Raw genomic sequence first — 21,008 nt, 5'->3', positions numbered from 1 at the left:
GACGAAACGTTTGCAACAAAAACTCCCAGCTCGGCGAACAGAACCACAACAACGAGCACCCGAGCTACAAATCTTCTCCCAAACTTTGAAGATTGATATTCAGAAAGTGGATGTGCTGGAAATTCTGGGAAGCATCAAGATAGATAAGTCCCCAGGCAGGACCAGACATATCCAAGATTACTACAGAAGCGAGGAATGAGATTGCCGCGCCTCTGGCGATGATATTTGCATCCTCACTCCCCATAGGAGTTGTATTGGACGATTGGAGGGATGCAAATATTGTTTCATGAAAGGGAATAGGGAAATCCCTGGGAATTACAGGCCAGTTAGTCTTATGCCTATGGCAAGCATGGTATGGGAAAGGATTCTGAGAGATAGGATTTATGATTATTTGAAAAAAACATTGTTTGATTAAAGATAATTAGCATGACTTTGAGAGGGGCAGGTCATGTCTCAAAGCTTCAAGTTGTTTGAGGATGTGACAAGACAAGTTGATGAAGGTCAAGCACTGGATGTGGAGTATGTGAATTTCAGTAAGGCATTTGATAAGGTTCCCCATGATAGGTTCATTCAGCAAGTTAGGAGGTATGGGATACAGCGAAATTTAGCTGTCTTGATACAGAATTGGCTGGCTGACAGAAGACAGCGAGTCATAGTGGATGGAAAGTATTCTGCCTGGAGGTCAGTGATCACTGGGATCCTATAGGGATCTGTTCTTGGGCCTCTGCTCTTTGTAGGTTTGATAAATGACTTGGATGAAGTAGTAAATGGTGGGTTAGTAAGTCTGCCAATGACAAGGATCAGTGGTGTTGTAGATAGTGTCAAGTATTGTTGTAGGCTACAACATGATATTGACAGGATTGCAGAGGTGGGCTGAGAAGTTGCAGATGGAATTCAACCTGGATAAACGTGAACTGATTTGTAATGGAAGGTCGAATTTGAATACTAAATACAGGGTTACACACAGCATTCTTCACAGTGCAGTGAAACAGCGGGATCTTGGTATCCATGTACATAGATCCTTCAAAGTTGCCACCCAAGTTGATAGGGTTGTTAAGGCGCGTTTTGGCTTTCATTAATGGGGGACTGATTTAAGAGTCGTGAGGTTGTGCTGCAGCTCTATAAAACTCTGGAATGTTGTGTCCAGTTCTGGTCGCCTCATTATTGGAAGGATGTAGATGCCTTTGAGAAGATGCAGAGGAGATTTATCAGGATGCTGCCTGGATTGGAGGGCTTGTCTTATGACTAGAGCTTGAGTGAGCTCAGGCTTTTCACACTGGAGAGGAGGAAGAGTGGTGACGTGATAGACGTAATGATAGGCATAGGTAGAGTAGATAGCCAGAGACTTTTCCCAGGGCAGAAATGGCTGTCACAAGGGGTCATAATTTTAAAGATGATTGGAGGAAGGTACAGAGGAGAGGTAGGTTCTTTACACAGAGAATGGTGGGTGCGTGGAATGCACTGCCAGCTATGGTAGTAGAGTCAGAGATATTAAGGTAAAAAGTGAGGTCTGCAGATGCTGGAGATCCGAGCTAAAAATGTGTTGCTGGTTAAAGCACAGCAGGTTGGGCAGCATCCAAGGAACAGGAAATTCGACGTTTCGGGCCAGAATCCTTCATCAGGATTCCTGATGAAGGGCTCTGGCCCGAAACGTCAAATTTCCTGTTCCTTGGATGCTGCCCAACCTGCTGTGCTTTAACCAGCAACACGTTTTCAGCTCTGATCTCCAGCATCTGCAGACCTCACTTTTTACTCGAAGATTTTAACCTACTGCGAATCCCCTTGCAAGGATGCCTTCCTTGAAGAAGCTCTCCTCCTCCCTCTACAAGGATCTCAGTGAGTCTCTCTCTCACTGTACCCCCCAGGTCATCTCCTCTGCACAGAAGCTCTTCAGCCACGTTCTCAAACAGACTCGCTACCACAGCCACATCTCCTTCCTCAGCACCTGCCTACGGAACCGACTGATCCCACACGGACTCCAGGCTACATTCCAACCAACAAAATTTGGACCCAACCAGGACAACCTTCCTGATGAAGGGCTCTGGCCCGAAACGTCGAATTTCCTGTTCCTTGGATGCTGCCCAAACTGCTGTGCTTTAACCAACAACACATTTTCAGCTCAGAGATATTAAGGGATATTTAAGCAATTGGTGCAAAAGCACATGGATGGCAGTAAATTGAGGGGTGTGTAGGATAGGTTGATCTTAGATTAAGGCAAATGCTTGGCACAATCATGGGCCAAAGTGCCTGTACTGTGCTGTTATGTCCTATGTTCTAACCAGCTATAATTTAATTCCATAGATAGAATTTTGCCATTTCTATTGATGCAATCAAGTGTTTCAAAGACGACTAGAAGGACATGCAAAACAAGTCCTGGAAGGTTTTGCCCTCTCCTTTGTATCACTTTAGCTTACTCGAGCAATATCAATAACAAACTTATCTGGAATACGATGAACATACACAAATGTTGAAACAGTACCTTTCAAAAAGGTCACCTATGCTTTCAATTTAAGGAGCCCACTTGTTGGAGAGACATTGCAATTGTAACTTGGAAATGAGTATAGAAAGTTAATACTAAACAATATTAATTGTTGAAATGTTTCACAGGCACTAACAGATGCATTATCACTAAAAGCATTCATGATCTCTGCACTGGGAACACAATCTATTGTATGTTCTTTCTCTGTTGGGTGCATGTTTGAAAATGCTAACCTTATGCAAGAAACCTGCTTATTACATTGCTCTAAGAATATTTCAGGGGTTCTAATCCTTCTGAGACATTTCAAATACTTGGAAATTAGAATTAACTTGGTAGTCTGTTGTTTCTTTGATCAGTGAGCTTTCCACCAAAAAAACCTGGCAACTTTCCATCCAGAGTAGGTTTCTCAATGTTCAGAGAGAAATTCTTAGTAACAACGTGCTATAAAGACAGTTTATCTGATTCTGGCACACTTCTGCATGGCAGGTTCCTAACAATATAATCTTTGGGATTTCAAACTGGAATTAGTTTATTGACAAATTTTGTCAGTTTCACCTTGACTTTTGACTTTAAGACAGAATAGATGGAAATTAGTTACAATTGTGGCTCAAAAATGTTACACAATAAAATCTCAACCCACAAAGCTGTTTTCTATTAGTTATTTTGTCAACAAATCAGATTCCACTGTTTAACTTTCCATCCAAATATGTTCAACACTGCTTCTCAGGATTAGTTACGCAGATAGTCAGAATAACTTATTTCAATTTAGAAAGCATTAGGATAATTGAACATCAATTATAACAGATTAAAAGCTGAAAGAGTCTGTGATTAGAATTTATATCTTCTTTGCCCAGAAGTCATTTTCTTAGATATTGCCCTTGGTACAAAGGCTGGCAAGGTGTTTATCTCATTTCTCAGATTATAAACTGAGATGAATTCCTAATTCATTAATACTATAAACATGCTAATCTTCCTTACAGTTCAGACATAGAGCATTTCATTCAGCCACTTACTTTCTGTTTAAATCATCAATTGTGTTAGTGATTTCACTTTCTTCTGCTAATGTTTTACGTAGCAACTCGTACGCTTCAGTTGAGGTATCATTAGCATTCTTGGCGATCTGCTCGATCACATTGGCTTCATTTTTATGCCTGTAGATTCAAAGGATACTTATATTAGCAAAGTTTGTTCTGCTTTGCAAGCTGAAAGAAAGTTCACTGTATGTTTGTATTAACATTCTAGTCAATTCTCCTACGTCAAAATAATTTGACAGATGTGCAGCTTAAATTATTTGGAACCGAAAATTGCCTCTTCCATATTGTGTTTTTTGCATTTGTCCAATGTTCCAGCTGTCAGATATATTTACACAATGTTTTCTCTTCAAATTGCATCTTCTCCAGTAGGGATTTTTAAGCACTTTCCCTTACAATAGGTACCACCTTCAGTAATCACAACCATACTACAATGAGAAATTCATGGTGCCTCCAATGTTCAACATTGGCTTGGATTTTGTTTTTGCATATTACATATACTTCTGTCTCAAAACAAAACAGTTTTAGGGCCTTTCTGCAAGTGCATAGACCAACTTTGATGAACATTCCTGAAAGACTTTTCAATGCCTTTTGGAGCTCAACCAGCAAAATTCCTTGCAACTTTATTTCTCTTAAAAATAAATATTCTGTAGATGGAACAAATTTGTTCCATCAGAATTTATACACTCAATTCAGAAACCTCCATGACATTGAACAAATTGCCCATAACACCAAAAATTAAAACTTTCACACGATATTTTGACAATTAAATGAACTCTTGCCACTTGTTTTAGAACACAGAACAATACAGCGCAGAACAGGCCCTTCAGCTCTGATGTTGCGCTGGCCTGTGAACTAATCTAAACCCATCCCCCTACACTATCCCATCATCATCCACGTGCTTATCCAAGAAATGTTTAAATGTCCCTAATGTGGCTGAGTTAACTACATTGGCAGCCAGGGCATTCCAGGCCCTTACCACTCTGAGTGAAGAACCTGCCTCTGACATCTGTCTTAAATCTATCCACTCCTCAATTTGCAGCTATACTCCTCGTACAAGCTGAAGTCATCATCCACGGAAAAAGACTCTCACTGTCCATCCTATCTAGTCCTCTGATCGTCTTGTATGTCTCTAATAAATCCCCTCTTAGCCCTCTTCTCTCCAACGAGAACAGGCCCAGGTTCCTCAGCCTTTCCTCAGAAGACCTTCGCTCCAGACCAGGCAACATCCTGATAAGTCTCCTCTGCACCTTTTCCAATGCTTCCACATCCTCCCTGTAATGGAGCGACCAGAACTGTACAGAACATTCCAAGTGAGGCTGCACTAACGTTTTGTACAGATGCAGCATGACATCATGGCTCTGGAACTCATTCCCTCTCACATACTGTTTGCCTTCTTAACAGCACTATCAACCTGGGTGGCAGCGTTCAAGTATCTATGTGCATGGTCACCAAAATCCCTCAGCACATCCACATTACCAAGAATCTTTCCATTGACCCAGTATTCTGCCTTCTTGTTAATCTTCCCAAAGTGTATCAACTCACATTTATCTGCATTGAACTCCTTTTGCCACCTCTCAAAATTGCTGTCCACCATTATGAGGCTACTTATTCTTAGTCCAGAATTTTTTTGAATTCAGATTTCACTAACTCCTAAGGTAGGATTTTAATCCATGTCCGCAGAAAATTATCTTGGCGTCCTGGATAACTTTCCAGTGACATTGCCATTATGCCACCATTGTGGCATAGATACTCATCGATGCCTCGCAAACACATTTCATGGGGTGGTAGGAGGAACACATGAAAACATAATATAAAATTTCAAATGTATATACAAAATAATTTGATAACGTAAATTACTAACTTGCTCACCAATTTATAGCCAGGGTATTAGCAAATTAGCATTTAAAAGTTGGACAGCTAATTGGATGATTGCATAGGTGCAGACATTATCAGAGCATAATACATTTTGGGCAGATTTACAATTATTATTACACTGATAAAATTTTCCTATAAAGAATTTAATTATGATTTTGTTACACAAGCACATGGAAGAAGCTTTCACTTTTGGTCTGAGAGAGACAGACAGAGAGACAGAGGGACAGACAGAGAGACAGAGACAGACAGAGAGACAGACAGACAGAGAGACAGACAGACAGACAGAGACAGACAGACAGACAGAGAGAGAGAGAGACAGACAGAGAGAGAGCAGTTAAAGTACTGTGGCTTTTGGCAAGACAGCACAGTGACACAGACTAACATTAATCCTGTTAATTTTGTTCAGTCAAAATCCATGCTCCAGGGCAAAAAACACAAGTAACCACTGAGTGAGCATGAACAAAATCCTTACCTATCGGCAAGGTAACGAGCTTCTTCTGCCAGAAGTGTCATGTTATTTGGATCAGCACTGGAAGCTGGAGTTGCTATTGACTGCAGGAAAGTAAAAACAAAAAGAGTCAGAGGATGATCCAGGAGTACTCACTACACATTTTGTGAAATGCAGTGGAACCACAGGATGGAGAAAATTGCTCATGCTCCCTGTATGATTCCAAGATCATGCAGATGATTTCATGTGGTATTCATAGGTATCTACAGGGTGTCTGACATTAATGATGTGTTACATTGTAATTTAAAAATTCAATTAGTACACGATTTGCAGTATCTATGTTCCTCTACAGAAATAATTCTGAGGACTGTGCTCAAATCTAGCAATCCTATGTGAATATTAAACGGTGTTGCACAACTGACTGAAAGTTAACAGTTGACCAGTGACTTCAGTAAGCCGTATGGGTTTCAGTTTTATATATAGAATCCCCAGTATGGGAACAGGCCATTTGGTCCAACAAGTCTACACCAACGCTCCAAAGATCATCCCACCCAGACCCATTCCCCCACCCTTTCCCAGCAACCCTGCATTTCCTATGGCTAACACACCTAAACTAGGCATCCCTGAACAGTATGGGTAATTTAAGCATGGTCAAATCCACCCAACGTGCACATCTTTGGATTGTGGGTGGAAACTGGAGCACCCAGCGGAAACTCATGCAGACATGGGGAGAACATGCAAACTCCACACAGTCGCTAGAGGCTGTTATTGAACATGAGCTCCTGTCTCAATCCTGATGAGACAGCAGTGCTAACCACGGAGCCACCGTGTCGCCCTATATTCATATTCATCTGTCTAAACACTAGTTGAAGGAAGTTGGATTTATACAGGTGCTAACTGATCTTCAGCCACACACATTCAATAACCTGCACTTTTCTTAACAAACAAGAAAATAAAAATTAGAGAGCCACAACTAATCTAGAAGATTTAAATTCATTACATACTTTTTATAAATATGGTTCTAAATTTGTGAATTCTCCTATCAACAGCACAGATTTTAGTCAGGAAGGAGGGAGGGCAACTGTCGATAGTTCTTCATCAGAAAGGCTCCCTGATGTTGTCTCACTTTCAGCATATTTCTCAAATGAATGTGCTGTCACGGGCATTGTGAACCTGCTCCAATTAAGGCCACAAGTAGGACCACCTATGAAACTCACTGACATTTTCACAGCATTTAACTAGCGCAGTGCTGGCATCCCTGCCTCTGAACAAGAAGGTAGAGTCTCAGTTCCTAGACATTCCAAAAATGTATCCCTATAAGTTCCACAGCAGAACACCGTATGTTATCTTCCACTGTAAAGTGAAATTTTGCACACCTTTAACTGGCCAAAAGGTACATTATAGAATGTGCTGGACAGGAGAAACAGGCCAGGAAAAAGAAAATGGCAATAGACTTATATTTTTCAATACATCTCTCTTCTTTGACCACCTTGAATGGAAACTATTGGATGCGAAAATAAATACTTAAATCATAATTTATAAGATATTCCAGATGTTACTCATTATTTCATTTAAAACCATGTATGCTGTCTGAATTTACAGAGGTTTGTATACATACCACATCGTCCAAGATTTCCTTGGCCTTTTCAAGCTCTGTCCGAGCATTTGAAATTACTTTTTCTGCATCCTGGATACGATTATTGGATTGCTCGGCCAACTCCTCGGTGTTATCTACTGTATCCTTTATATTTTGAAGACGTCCCCACTGAGTGGACAGGGTGTTATTAATTTCAGCCAAACGGTCCATAAGACTTTTGTCTACATCTGTTCATAGAAATTGTTTGAAGTTATATGTCCATACTGGCGAAGATTTCACAATGGTTATGTTTTCTTTGACAGATACATGAGCATCTACTTCAACCTACCACCATGATAATTACATTGTTTATTCACACTGTCAAATTGTTAGTGCCAGTTGCTTTTCAGTATTTCACTAAACGTGATAGTTCTTCATCTGAGAAGACAGGAACTGCCAATAAAGTAACCAGCTATAAATACTTCTATTTATTCAACAAAAGCAGCAGGGATGAAAAACCAAATAGTAGATTTTACCTGATTCACAGAATTTTACAATTATGTATTCTTTGAAATTATAATTCATTAAATTCTATCTGCCATTTCAGTATCTATTTTATCATGCATAATTGTGTTTAGCTGTTCTCATGAATTCAGGAATAGTCACGTTAGGGATAGTCATGTTCTACACCAAGTCACACAAACAACAAAATAGGCTTCTCAGTTTTTAAATACGAGAGCAGTGTGAAGGGTTCATGTCTAAAATGTCTGGAAAGACAGACATGCTGCCAAAGCCTTTTGCCCTGCACTCAGGCCAAGAACAAAATGCCAACTTTCAAACTGTCAGAACAATTATACCACAGGAGAAAAGGGTGCTTGAGTGGCTGGCACTTGAACTCTGATTGTTTAAGGCATTGCCATGGAGAAAGCAACAGGGGACTATAGCCTTGCTGAGCACCCAAATAATCCTAAAAAGGCACAATGCTCAAACACTTTGCTTTTGTTTGCACAGAATAAATCATTTCATATGAATACATCCTGCATCTGACAATATACTTCAGGCTTTATCTCCAGAGGGACTGTATGGTGATGAATCCAACTAATGCTCTCATGGATGGATGCATCTGCAACAAGTAGATTGGTGAGGATGGGTTCAAGTAGATTTTACTCTCTTGTTGGTTCCCTCACCACCTGCCACAGATCCACATTGTGTCCTTTAGGATCAGCCAGCTGTGGTAATGGACATGGAAGCCACCCACCCAGAGCACAGACTATGTACTTACTCAGTGCTTTTCCAGATTGAGCTCAACACAGAAGTACTGGTGTGTCAGCTCAAGTGGGCAAATGGTGGTGAAAGGGAAGTGCAAGACAGAGAGCGGGGGAGAAGGAAGGGGAAAGAGTTTGAGGGTGGGGTGGTGGTGGTAAGACAATGGATAGTGCATGGAGAGCCTGAGCTGAACAATCCTGGGCGAGCTAATAGTTACAGTAACAAACTGTTGAAGATTATCAAATTCTCTCAATGCTTCATATATAGACATCTGTTCTCTGCACACTAATGGAACTATATTCAAGCCTTCTATGTTTCTGGATTACTTGGGCCTCTGGGGAGCCTTCAGTTCCCCACTGCTTTTTCCAATGCAATGCCTCAATCAATTAGAACAATGAACTAATTAGCCCTTTCTTGTATGAGTCATTGACAGCATTTGAAATTTCGCATTTTTAAGTGCACAACGTAAAGCTTCATCAGCATCATCTCTTTTCAACAATTTTCAAATTCTGCACCACCAAATAATGACTTCAATTAAGAAAACTGTAATAAATTTAATGTACCATGATGATAGATGGAATTTTTAAAAGACTTCATGAATGTTAAGTCCAACATGTCAATTACAACATATACCTCTCATGTTTTCAGCATCCCTCAGCAAGTTCATAATGGTTCTTTCAGCTTCTTTGAGTCTTTCTTCAAAAGCCTTGTCACTCACTGTGTCCTGGCTTGTTCCAAGATTTGCAATTAAATCTTCCAAGTCCTTAAGCTTCTGTCTATGTTCAGTTACCTGAGCATATGGCACAGGTTAAAAGATATCAGCAGGAAACCAATTAGATCAACTGCAGCTCGAGCAATCTTATCTACTGACACACAGCTGCTCAGTTCATCAAAAAAGATAAATTAGCATGACCAAAATCAACTCATTTTGACAAATGTAACCAAACATTGTACATCCAGGTGCAATAATGAAAAGCAATGCATGCCCTTGGCTTTGACATTGTTATTTAAGGTGTAATCAGTTACTCAAAGTTATACTTTCCCGAGAAGAAGCTTATTTGTTTTGTAAAACACAGTTCCTCACTTCTCATTCAACCAGCTACTTCAGTAAATAATTAGACATCTAAGTATTAGTCTATGTGAGTATTCTTGTTACTACATACTGGCAAGAGTATTTAATGATACTTTATATCTATGGTGTCTGTATGTTCTGATGGCCTGATGGTCATTTCTGCAGAGCAACTGTAAGCTGAGCATGGGGACCCTAAGGAATCCCCTGAAAACCTCCAAAAGTATCCATCTATATCAGAGAATTTGGAGCGTTCCACTGGTAAACCAAGTAGCTACCCAGGAAAACCACACTATTAAAAACCTACCCAAGAGTTTGATTATTTATTAAAGTTACCCCCAAAACTGCCACTCTCACACTGAGCCACAACTCTCCTGGAAGCTAACCTGACACTACCTTGTCCTCCCAGGACCCAACAGCCTCCTGTCAACCCATACTGCAGATTTCCAGCACCAAACCATGCCACTCAGCCCAGCTGGTCTATAGCATAAGCTGCCAACTATTCTACTTCATCCAAACCTAAAACAATTGCTTGAAATCTTTCTTGCTTACGTACTTATCTACAGGTCATCTGCTATAATTTGACAGGTCATATTCCACTACAACTTCAACCTATGGAAAACTGCTGTAGAAAAGCGCGCTGTGGAAGATTGGCAGTAGAGAGAAAAAAAATCGCTATACCCATTCAGTAGAAAGTTTGTGTTATCCAAACAACATGCACCACTCCAATTGTATTACAGCCAGTTCACGCTGATGAAATGTGCGTTATAGTGGAGTGACCTGCATTGCTTAAATGGACCTATGCTGCTTAGCTCAAGTAATTCATCTGGTCACAAGTTCTATGTTTTGATGACAGAGTTTGTAAATAATTTTCTCCTGAATTTATGTGATGACCTTTGATTTGGAAGTAGTAAAGAACATTTGCGCTCTAACATTTAAAATATCTGTGGAACCAGCAACCAGTTTTTGGAATGTTTGAAAGGGATGTTTAACAGGTTGATACCTTTTACAATTGTTGAAATTATAATTTTCTTGGATAGCAAGAAATACAGGTCTAACCCAGGCTCCAAATGGATAGGAAGTAAGTTAAAACCAGAGGATGGAGGGCATGAATGAGTTGAAGGATGAAATCAATGGACGAAAGCAAACAAGGAGAAAGCACCAACAAGCAGAAAGCCAACTAGGCAAACTGTTCTAAAGTGAAGAACCAAAGCTCTTTTCAGGGGAGATCTGTTTTGAAGAAAAAGGAACAGGAGCATCTGGAGGTACTGTGCTTGCTGACTTAAATGGTCTAAAATCTACAAAGCTGTGAATAGGTTAGTAATATTTTCTCAGAAATTGCCAAATTATGAAATTGGATCTTACTGGTTAATTGGTTGGGTGAAAAGGAACTCAAGAAAGTTATACCATCAGAACTGTAGTGACCAAAGGAAAGATAGTTCTTACAAATATGCTTGGCTGACCAGAATTATTTCAGTGAAACTTGAAAGTGAAAGCTATTGTTGGAAAGACTTGACCTGCCACACATTAAAAGAACACACTGCAGAATCACATAGTTGTAGACTATCACTTGTGTACAAGGAATGATTTGGGCATCTGAGGTCGTGCAAGACATATATCTTTGTAACTTTGACTATTTAATGATATTTTTTTAAAATGCGAAGTTTCATTTACCTGTTCATTCACAACTAACAGTGTTGATTCCAAATCACACTGAAATAAAATCTATGCAAGTGAAGTAGTTAATTCATTCAGTTCTTGCTGGCTGTTAATTTTTTTCCTTGATTTTGGGGTAATTCAGCAAATTGGTCATTTTGATTTCTAGCTGCTGGGATGTTAGTAGAAACAAAAACAAATTGCTGAAAAAACTCAGCAGGTCTGACAGTATCTGTGCAGAGGAATCAGAGTTAACGTTTCGCTTGAGTGACCCTTCCTCAGAACTGATAGCACCTATAAAATATTGGTTTATATGCCATGTTAGCAGAGTTGAACATATAAATCAGTAACTAGAAGTAGATTATTTGTTGCCTCTAGCCAGCTCTACCATTCAATAAAACCACAGCTGATAGGATCCATTAGCCAACCAATCCACTATCCATGCAATTAGGTTATCCTTTACATGATAAGCTCTTATTTAATGTAATAATTTTTGATGTAGAACTTTGCTAACTGGGTTCTGGAAAGCTATATACAACAGATCCACTGGTTCCCCTTTATCAAAGGGGTTGATGCTTCCTCTTATAACTTCAATAAATTAGTCAAACATGATTTCCCTTTCACGAAAAAATGTTTAAATACAATAGTTTGAAGAATGAATTTAGAAAGCCAGGCTTTTCTCATGTTGAAAAGATAATATTATAATATTAATGACTGAACAGCAATCTGTTTGTTTCAATAAATCGCATCCTGTAAGACACTTTGATCTTTTACTATAAATTCTGTGTCCTGTCATCCTGCCCCACTGGCTACCTGACAAAAGGAGCAGCACTCCAAAAAGCTTCTATTTCCAAATAAACCTGTTGGATTATAACCTGGTGTTGTGTGATTGTTAACTTTGTCCATCCCAGTTCAACACTGGCACCTCCACATCATGATGACCAAAGTATCAGTGTTTGACCTCACTACTCCATTAATCTAACAGGAACCTCGAATTCACCACCATAAAAAAAAACTGATATTCAAAAGCTGTCATCAGTAATCCTACACTTCCAATGGGTGTACTTTTGAATTACTCCAAAGTGCAATCAAATGGAAAATCAAAGCAATTGACAAAAACTTGCACTTTCAAGTAATTAATTTTGCTGTAAAATTCCTTGAAAATACATCGTCAAAGAGATATTACTGAGATTTTAAAAGGCATTCCAGCTTCACAGTTACTACTGTAACTACCCACACTGTGAAGCACCTTTAAATCTGTGGAATATAAAAATTAGGAATAATTTTTAATGGTTTGTTTTAGGATTCAATGCTTGTTTTACCTTCTAAGTACTATTATAATTATTTAAATCAATTTAGATTTTCAGATATCAACTTGAAACTCCATTAAATACTATTAACTTTCTGATTTCAATTTTTATTTTTTTAACCCGCTTGCTGACACCATTGTTGCTGCAAATCAAGACACCCCCTTGACGTGCATTCAGATTTAAACTGACACTTGGAAAGAGGAAAACCAATGTCACAGATCATTAGCTCTTTGTATACTGGCTTTTGTAACTGTTAAGGATGAGTGTTGTTGTTCCACATCTGACTGTAAGACAATCTGAGCCAAACAGGATGACCTGATTAAGATTGCCAAAAGTTAAGAGATAAGGTAAAGGCAAATTATAATAATTATTTCCATAGGTAGGCCAAACAGTAATAACAGGATGTAAATTTAAGAGGTTCAGAAAATAAAGTCACGAATTTAACAGTGAGTGGCTGAAGTTTGGAAGTCTGTCACAATCTATTTTTGAAATGGAAATTCTGAATTCATTTCAAGGGAACTTGCAATACTTGCTTGTAAAGAATATTAAAGGAGAAAGGAAGCAAAGAGGAACACTAAGTTGATTTCAAATGAAGAAAACATCTAGAATATGTTCTCTTCTATCCAATCTTTCAAAGGACTAAGGTCTGGCTGTCATCTGCTATTTTGCAGAAGTTGCTCCTTCATATGCAAATTAAGAGTTCAAGCACTGCTTAGAGGGAACATGATCTAACTCTCACCTAACATTCATAAATTGTTCCTTTTGGATTGCCCCACCATCAGAAAGATCACATGAAACACTAATAATACAACTGCCAAATGTTGTAGTATTTCCTACCTTATCTTTCACCAGCCTGTAGCATGTTGGACACTCCTGGCAGCCAGGTCTTGTCCGATTGTAGAAATAGTTTTCTTCGCATTGATCACAGTGCGTGCCCACAAATCCTTCCTTACAGTCACACTTTCCATATTCCTTGCACTGCAGAGATAGAGAGCCTTCACGGTCGCAATCACAGGCTGCAGAAACAGATAAACTAATTACACACTTGATTTTTAGAAATAATGAGAACAATATTTGAGAGGTTTTTCTGCAAGTTATTTAAAAAAAAACAGTTCACTTACGTTTGCATCCATCCTGGCCAAATCCAAAGTGATACAGTTCACACGTATCACACTGCCGACCAACAACACCAGGCTGACATTCACATTGTCCATTCCGGGCATCGCACTGACCATTAATGGAACCAATGGGGTTACAGTCACATCTGTGAACAAGCAATCAGTGAAGTCAATCAATGAAACCCTTCATGCTCTGCTCTGAAGAATAATGTTAACCTTTTAATTTTACAGTTCAGTAGTTAACTAGTTAATCCAGGTCCTGTTATCTACTATAAAAGGTTAGGTAAGATTATGCAAACATTATATGAGAAGTTATCACCTCTGTCAAATATTTTATATATCTTGGAGTTTACGGCACACTCACAACCAGAGAGTGCAGAATAAGACTGGGAGAAATATTTTGTGCAGTCATGTGAGACCCACTTTGCAGCCACATAATCAAGGTTAAAATTAATTCTTGTAGCCAATCTGTGATGCAAGTAGAATACATACTAAAGAGATAACAGATAGCATTACCTCACATGAGCTGTTTAACAAAATACACTAAATATAGTCACAAATGAGTTACTAAATAAACCTATTGAAGTTAATGGGTGACAAAGAAAACATTGGAACAAGGGTGGCCAATGCAAAACTTACATTCAGGATTATTAACTAGTGTTTTGGGAATTATAGACATGTTGCATTAACACGGTGCTTCTGAATTAGATGTTACCAAGTTCAAGATTGTATGATTTAATAAGTTATTTTAATATATAGCAATGGATTAAAGAAATTGTCAATTCAGGTAGTTCAATCCGCACCAAACAAAAAGCATGCACTATTCATTACAGCTGCTCAGAGTTCTTGCAAGATTTACAGTAGAGACTTCTCATTGTGTGCCTGATCCAAATGTGTCAATTTCAATAGAACATCTGTGACATGAGGATGCTGAACCAACAAAAGTATAGCTCTACAGCCAGACTGAAGGATCTGAGAAAGGGTTACTGCAAACCAGGAAGTAGAAATTAGAATATTTAATTGTAAAATAATGTATAGCAAGCAAAGCAAAAGGCACAGAAATAAGATTGAGATTGGGAGAAAATAAAGTCAAAAGAAAATTATTTTCTTTATAAAACCTCAAACAATAAGTTACATTGAAGTAATGAGAATCCACAATTGTCCATAAAAAATGTAAAATATTTAAAAATTCATCTACATCCAAATATCTCAGTCCTAAATCTTTCTGGATGCCCTTAGTATGTAAGCCAGGAGCAAGTACCTCAGCCTTGCTCTTTTACATGGTTTATAATGCCATGCCTCATGGAATGTACCAGCATAATGCAGCTCAGGGAAGAGTCAGACTAAGTAAACAACAATTTGCAGATTTCTATGCTCTACTGTGCAGAGTCAGCAGTCCGATTTACTCAATAAAAAGTGTGTGCTAAGAGCTTCAACCTTTTTTTTCCACAAGGCAAAAATTGGGCCAATATTCTTAGTCTTGAAGCAGCCATTTACATGACTTTATAAAGATTGATCTTAATTATATGTTAACGACCGCAGTGGTGAATCTATAGTTAAACAGCATAATTTCTCATTAAAGGAAACAAAAAAGTGCTTTTTCCCCCACATGTATCATTCAGATCTTTAGCAATTAATCAGAGAAATCTGGTAAAATAATAAATTAAGGTCTCTTATAGCTTCCTGACTAAGCACGGTAGTAAGATCAAAGTGACGTGTGGCTATAATATAGGGTTGTTGCTAAAATGCTGCAATCACATTTGATGTTTCGAATCTAAAGCTGTTCTAAATCACAGTAGCTAACTGATGTCAATTTACTAATTTAGAATAAAACTCTTCCAATGCTGAATATTAGTTTCCAATGCTGAATAATACTGCTGCATTGCCATTACTGAGCCAAGAATTCAAGCAGGACGGCAAAACTGGAGCTTCGGGTTTCACAAGGTAGAAGGAATGTTATATTGAGAGCGTTTCATATTCAACCTGAAAATTGCAGATCTTAGCAGTGGTTGCTCATAGTACCAAACCGTTCTGTTTAAAAAGGAAAACACTAGCCTGGTTTCACTGTCTGTTACTAGCACTTCCTTGTTACTTGTCACTCTCACACAAATCATGGCTTCTGTACTTTGAAGACTGCCATCTTCACATATGCAGATTGCACCAATGTTATCTTATGTTTCTAGTAGTAATTTTGTTAAAGATTATTCTAATCACAGGACTTTGGAAATTTTGCTCACAACACGATTTGTATAGAAAGAAAGGAACAAAGCAACAGGCACTTGGGAGCATAGTCAGCAGCAGTGGTGCCAGTAACTTCCGCTGATTCTGTTAGTTTTCACACGAAACTAGGGTCCCTCAATGCAATTCATATTCCTTAATTATTTTTGTGTGTTTTCCAACTCTATATACAAACACTGTTCAAATATTTCTTCATCATCCCATAAGTAGAAAAAGAAAATAAGCTTCAATAGTGTATACAAAGGGTCATTTTCCCCCCAGTGTTCAACTTTGCTGCAACTTTATCCCAATTGTATTTTCTTATATAAACAAAGTAAATAGCGAGTATTTATGCAAAAGGTGGGAGCCGTATGCCTAAAATGTGTGAAAAATTTACTTCACACTTTGAGAAGAAGTCTCTTTCATGTGCTTTCACAAGGCAGATAGCACCCCCCCCCCCCCAACAATCCATTAGTGGTCAGAAGACTTTTGTTGCTTCAATTTCTCACTGAAGTGAAGTGACAAGTTGTTGCCCATCAAAAGAAAATCAATCTACTCAAATTCCTCCATTCAACTTACCTCTGACAGCCCTGGCCACTAAGAAGATTGTAGTAGCCTGGCTCACACTGACTACAGTCCCTGCCCACAACATGAACTAAGCACTCGCATAGACCAGTGACTTGGTTGCAGTTCCTTTGCTGATCCACTGTGCCATATCGAGAACAGTTACAAGCTGTAATGAAAACAATATGGGAATTAGATCCTTTGTTTTTAAGAGAATGTTCTTTAGTAAGGCAAGCAGGAAGGAAGAGATGCGAGAGTCGGCAGGAAAGAGCAGGAATATCATTTGTGTTTTTTCCTCTCATAACATTATTCAGTAAGGAATGCAAGTAAGGCACCTACAGTCAGTCACTGGGAGAGAGCTGTATTATTTCAATGTATAAATATACTGCCCCCTAAAAATACAATGATTAAAGGAAATACTGCAATACCAAGAGATTTTGTTGCATAAAAAGAAAATTTTTTATTTAGCCATGAAATTTCTATCAGTCAAGGATAAATTAGTACTGAAGACAGTTGTGGAGAAGGTACATAGTGGAAATATTTGTTGGAGTGGACGTAGCAGAAGAATTGGTAATTCACCAGCTTTGCTCCATACAGCACATTGTTTTATACATTGCATTTCAAGATACTAAATCAATTCAAACCACTTTAAATCTTACAGTCAGAGATTTGAAATATATTAATTTTCATTGGAGTTAATACTAATATGTACTTTTAAAAAATGATTAGATATTTTAAAAGCATTTCATGAACAGAGTTAAATATGAAGCTTAGAGGAGAAAGTGAGGTCTGCAGATGTTGGAGATCAGAGCTGAAAATGTATTGCTGGAAAGGTGAAGCAGGTCAGGCAGCATCCAAGGAACAGGAAGTTTGACGTTTCGGGCATAAGCCCTTCATCCTGATGAAGGGCTTATGCCCGAAAAGTCGAATTTCCTGTTCCTTGGATGCTGCCTGACCTACTGCGCTTTTCCAGCAACACATTTTCAGCTCTAAATATGAAGCTTACCTTTACATTTATCAGATGGAATTGGGTTTAATGCATTTCCATAAAATCCATCTTTACATTTGTCACAGTAGAATCCATCAGTGTTGTGGATGCACTTTAAACACTCTCCTGTCAGCCGATTACAGTTCCCAACAGCATTTGGATCAATGTTGTCACTGCAATGACATGGTTTACATGGTCTCACAGGCCCCTCGCTTCCTAAAGGGTCACCATAGTACCCATCATCACACAGTTCACACCTTTTACCTGTTTGAAATGAAAAAAAATTTATTATTGATGACAAAGTTCACTAAAACAAACAATCCTATTTTTGACCAGAATTTCCAAAATTATAATGACGATTTGAGTGACAAAACATTTCTTTCAAAGCTAATGTAAAATGCAAAAGGCATCAAGGCTAGAGGAATTCTTGCATACTTATAATTAATAATCACTCCAAGTTAAAATACAGCAACAAAATACAGTGCTTAACTAGTGGTGCTAAACTTTTGAATTCTAACCAAGAAACTTAATGTGAAACTTTGTCTTAAGAAATGCCATTTAAACGGAAAGCAATTACTTTTAGCAAGCATTTAAGTACGGTTAAACATGACATCAGGAGGTAAAAATAAATAAATCCCTCCAGTTGAACCATGCTGTAACACTTTCAAAGTTCTGTAACCAAAACCAGAATTTTTGCTGAGGTTTTTTTTAGGAGACAGTGCAAAAGTCTGTGGTAGTCTCTCTTTTCTGAGGATTCAAAACTTTTCTGTGAAAAACTGACAGGAGCTCTTGTGCTAGCTACTCACTGATGTTAACCATCTCGATCAATCACTAGTAAAATTTGTAATTGAGACAGCATTCCAGTCAACTATATTTAATGTTTCAAGTTATGAAAGTCATAATTTCTACTGCCAGCGAGAGCAACAGAAAGACCTTTGGTTTCAGTTATTGGGTCTTCAACCATGTACTGCCCCTAAATCAGAAACAGCTCAATTGCTTAGTAATAAATTAAATGAATTAGGGTAATAGTTTGGTGACATAGTACTTGATTATTACTGAAAATAGACATTTTGTCAAAGGTTTTTGACTTGCACTCATTAGGATATTTTGTCAAGGCATTCAACATGTAACACTATGAAGAGGAAGCGCCAATAGGTTCTCAAGTGGATTCTGATATTAGGATAGGTGACAAAAAGACTGGTCAAAAAGATGGATTTTGAGGGATGTCTTCAAAGGAGGAGAGTGAGCTAAAATGGTGTAGGTATGATTGCAAGGCCTCAGAGCCCAGGTAGCTGAAGGCTTGGCCCCCAGTGGAATGGAATTACAACTGAGAATGCACAGATATCTTGTAATGTTGGAGGTTATACACAGGGACACGACCATGGAAGGTTTTGGAAACAACCATGAGAGTTAAAAATGAAGCTGCTGTGACAGGGAATCAATATAGGTCAGCAAGCGTAGGAATGACTGGAACACCTGACTTCCTGCATACAGTCATAGAGATGTACAGCATGGAAACATACCCTTTGATCCAACACATCCATGGCGACCAGATATCCTAACCTAATGGAGTCCCATTTGCCAGCCCCTACCCCTCTAAACCCTTTCTATTCATATACCCATCCAAATGCCTTTCAAATACTGCAATTGGATCAGCCTTCACACACCACCCTTTTTGTGAAAACGTTGCCCTTCAGATCCCTTTTATATGTCTCCCCTCTCACCCTAAACCTATGCCCTCTATTTTTGGACTCCCCGACCCCAGGGAAAAGACTTTGTCTATTTATCCTATCCATGCTCTTCATGTTTTTATTATGAACCTCTATTAGGTCACCCCTCAACCTCTGATGCTCCAGGTGGAAACAGCCCCAGCCGATTCAACCTCTCCCTATTGCTCAAATCCTCCAACTCTGGCACCATCCTTGTAAATCTTTTCTGAACCCTTAAGTTTTACAACAAGCTTCCGATTGAAGGGAGACCAGAATTGCACACAATCCTCCAAAAGTGGCCTAATATGTCCTGTACAGCTGCAACATGATGCCCCAACTCCTATACTCAATGCTCTGACCCATAAAGGAAAGCATACAAATGCCCGCTTCACTATTCCATCTACCTGAGACTCCACTTTCAAGGAGTTATGAACCTGCACTCCAAGGTCTCTTTGTTCAGCAACACTCCCCAGGGCCTTACCATTAAGTGGGTAAGCCCTGCTCTGATTTGCCTTTCCAAAATACAGCACCTCACATTTATCTAAATTAAACTCCATCTGCCACTCCTCAGCCCACTGGTCCATCCGATCATGATCCTGTTGCCCTCTGAGGTAACCTTCTTTGCTGCCCACTACACCTCCAATTTTGGTGTCATCTGCAAACTCACTAACTATACCTTCTATGTTCACATGTATAAATGACAAAAAGTAATGGACCAAGCACCGATCCTTGTGGCACACCACAGACCACAGGTCTCCAATCTGAAAGGCAACCCTCCACTACCACCCTCTGTTTCTACCTTTGAGCTAGTTCTGTATCCAAATGGCTAGTTCTTCTTGTATCCCATCTGATCTAACCTTGCTAACCAGTCTACCTTGTTGAACGCCTTACTGAGATCCATATAAATATGCCTACTGCTCTACCCTCATCAAGCTTCTTTGTTACTTCTTCGTTACTTCTTCAAAAACTCAATCAAGTTAATGAGACATGACTTCCCAAACACAAAGCCATGTCGTCTATCCCTAATCAGTCCTTGCCTTTCCAAATACATGTAAATCCTGTCCCTCAGGATACACATCAGTCTATAGTTCCCTGGTTTTTCCTTACCACCTTTCTTAAATAGTGGCACCACGTGAGCCAACCTCCAGTTCTCTTGCACCTCACCTGTGACTATCAATGATAGAAAGATCTCAACGGGGGACCAGCAAATCTTCCCTAGCTTTCCATAGAGTTCTAGGGTACAACTGATCAGGTCTTGAGGACTTATACACCTTTATGAATTTTAACTACATCCAGCACAACCTCCTCTGTAATATGGATAGTTTTCAAAATGTCACCATCCATTTCTCCACATTATATATCTCCCACATCCTTGTCCATAGTAAGCACTGATGCAAAATACTTGTTTAGTATCTCCCCCAAATGCTGCCATTCAACATAAAGACTGCCTTGCTGATCTTTGAGGGGCTCTATTCTCTCCCTAGTTATCCTTTTGGCCTTAATACATTTGTAGAATCCTTTGGATTTTGCTTAACCCTATTTGCCAAAACACACTCCTGCCCCCTTTTTGACCCCCGGATTTCCCTCTTAAGTATACTCCTACTGCCTTTACACTCTAAGGATTCACTCGATCTCTCCTGACATATGCTTCCTTCTTTTTCTGAACCAAAATCTCAATTTCTCTAGTCATCCAGCATTC

At 39.0% G+C, this 21,008-nt stretch overlaps 1 protein-coding gene across 1 annotated transcript in view; it reads right to left on the bottom strand.

The window, feature by feature from the left end:
• Positions 1 to 21,008, bottom strand: part of lamc1 (laminin, gamma 1) — a 295,283-nt gene that overhangs the window by 22,449 nt on the left and 251,826 nt on the right. The window contains exons 14-21 of the mRNA XM_060830312.1: positions 17,619 to 17,864; positions 16,628 to 16,781; positions 13,835 to 13,977; positions 13,551 to 13,729; positions 9,312 to 9,468; positions 7,455 to 7,660; positions 5,861 to 5,940; positions 3,493 to 3,630 (exon numbers count right to left, since the gene is read on the bottom strand). Of these exons, the coding sequence (XP_060686295.1) occupies positions 3,493 to 3,630; positions 5,861 to 5,940; positions 7,455 to 7,660; positions 9,312 to 9,468; positions 13,551 to 13,729; positions 13,835 to 13,977; positions 16,628 to 16,781; positions 17,619 to 17,864 (1,303 nt within the window). The remainder of the gene's footprint in view (positions 1 to 3,492; positions 3,631 to 5,860; positions 5,941 to 7,454; positions 7,661 to 9,311; positions 9,469 to 13,550; positions 13,730 to 13,834; positions 13,978 to 16,627; positions 16,782 to 17,618; positions 17,865 to 21,008) is intronic.

Source organism: Hemiscyllium ocellatum, chromosome 9 (assembly GCF_020745735.1).
Source record: "Hemiscyllium ocellatum isolate sHemOce1 chromosome 9, sHemOce1.pat.X.cur, whole genome shotgun sequence".
Lineage (NCBI taxonomy): Eukaryota > Metazoa > Chordata > Chondrichthyes > Orectolobiformes > Hemiscylliidae > Hemiscyllium > Hemiscyllium ocellatum.
This window is presented reverse-complemented; position numbering and strand designations above follow the sequence as displayed.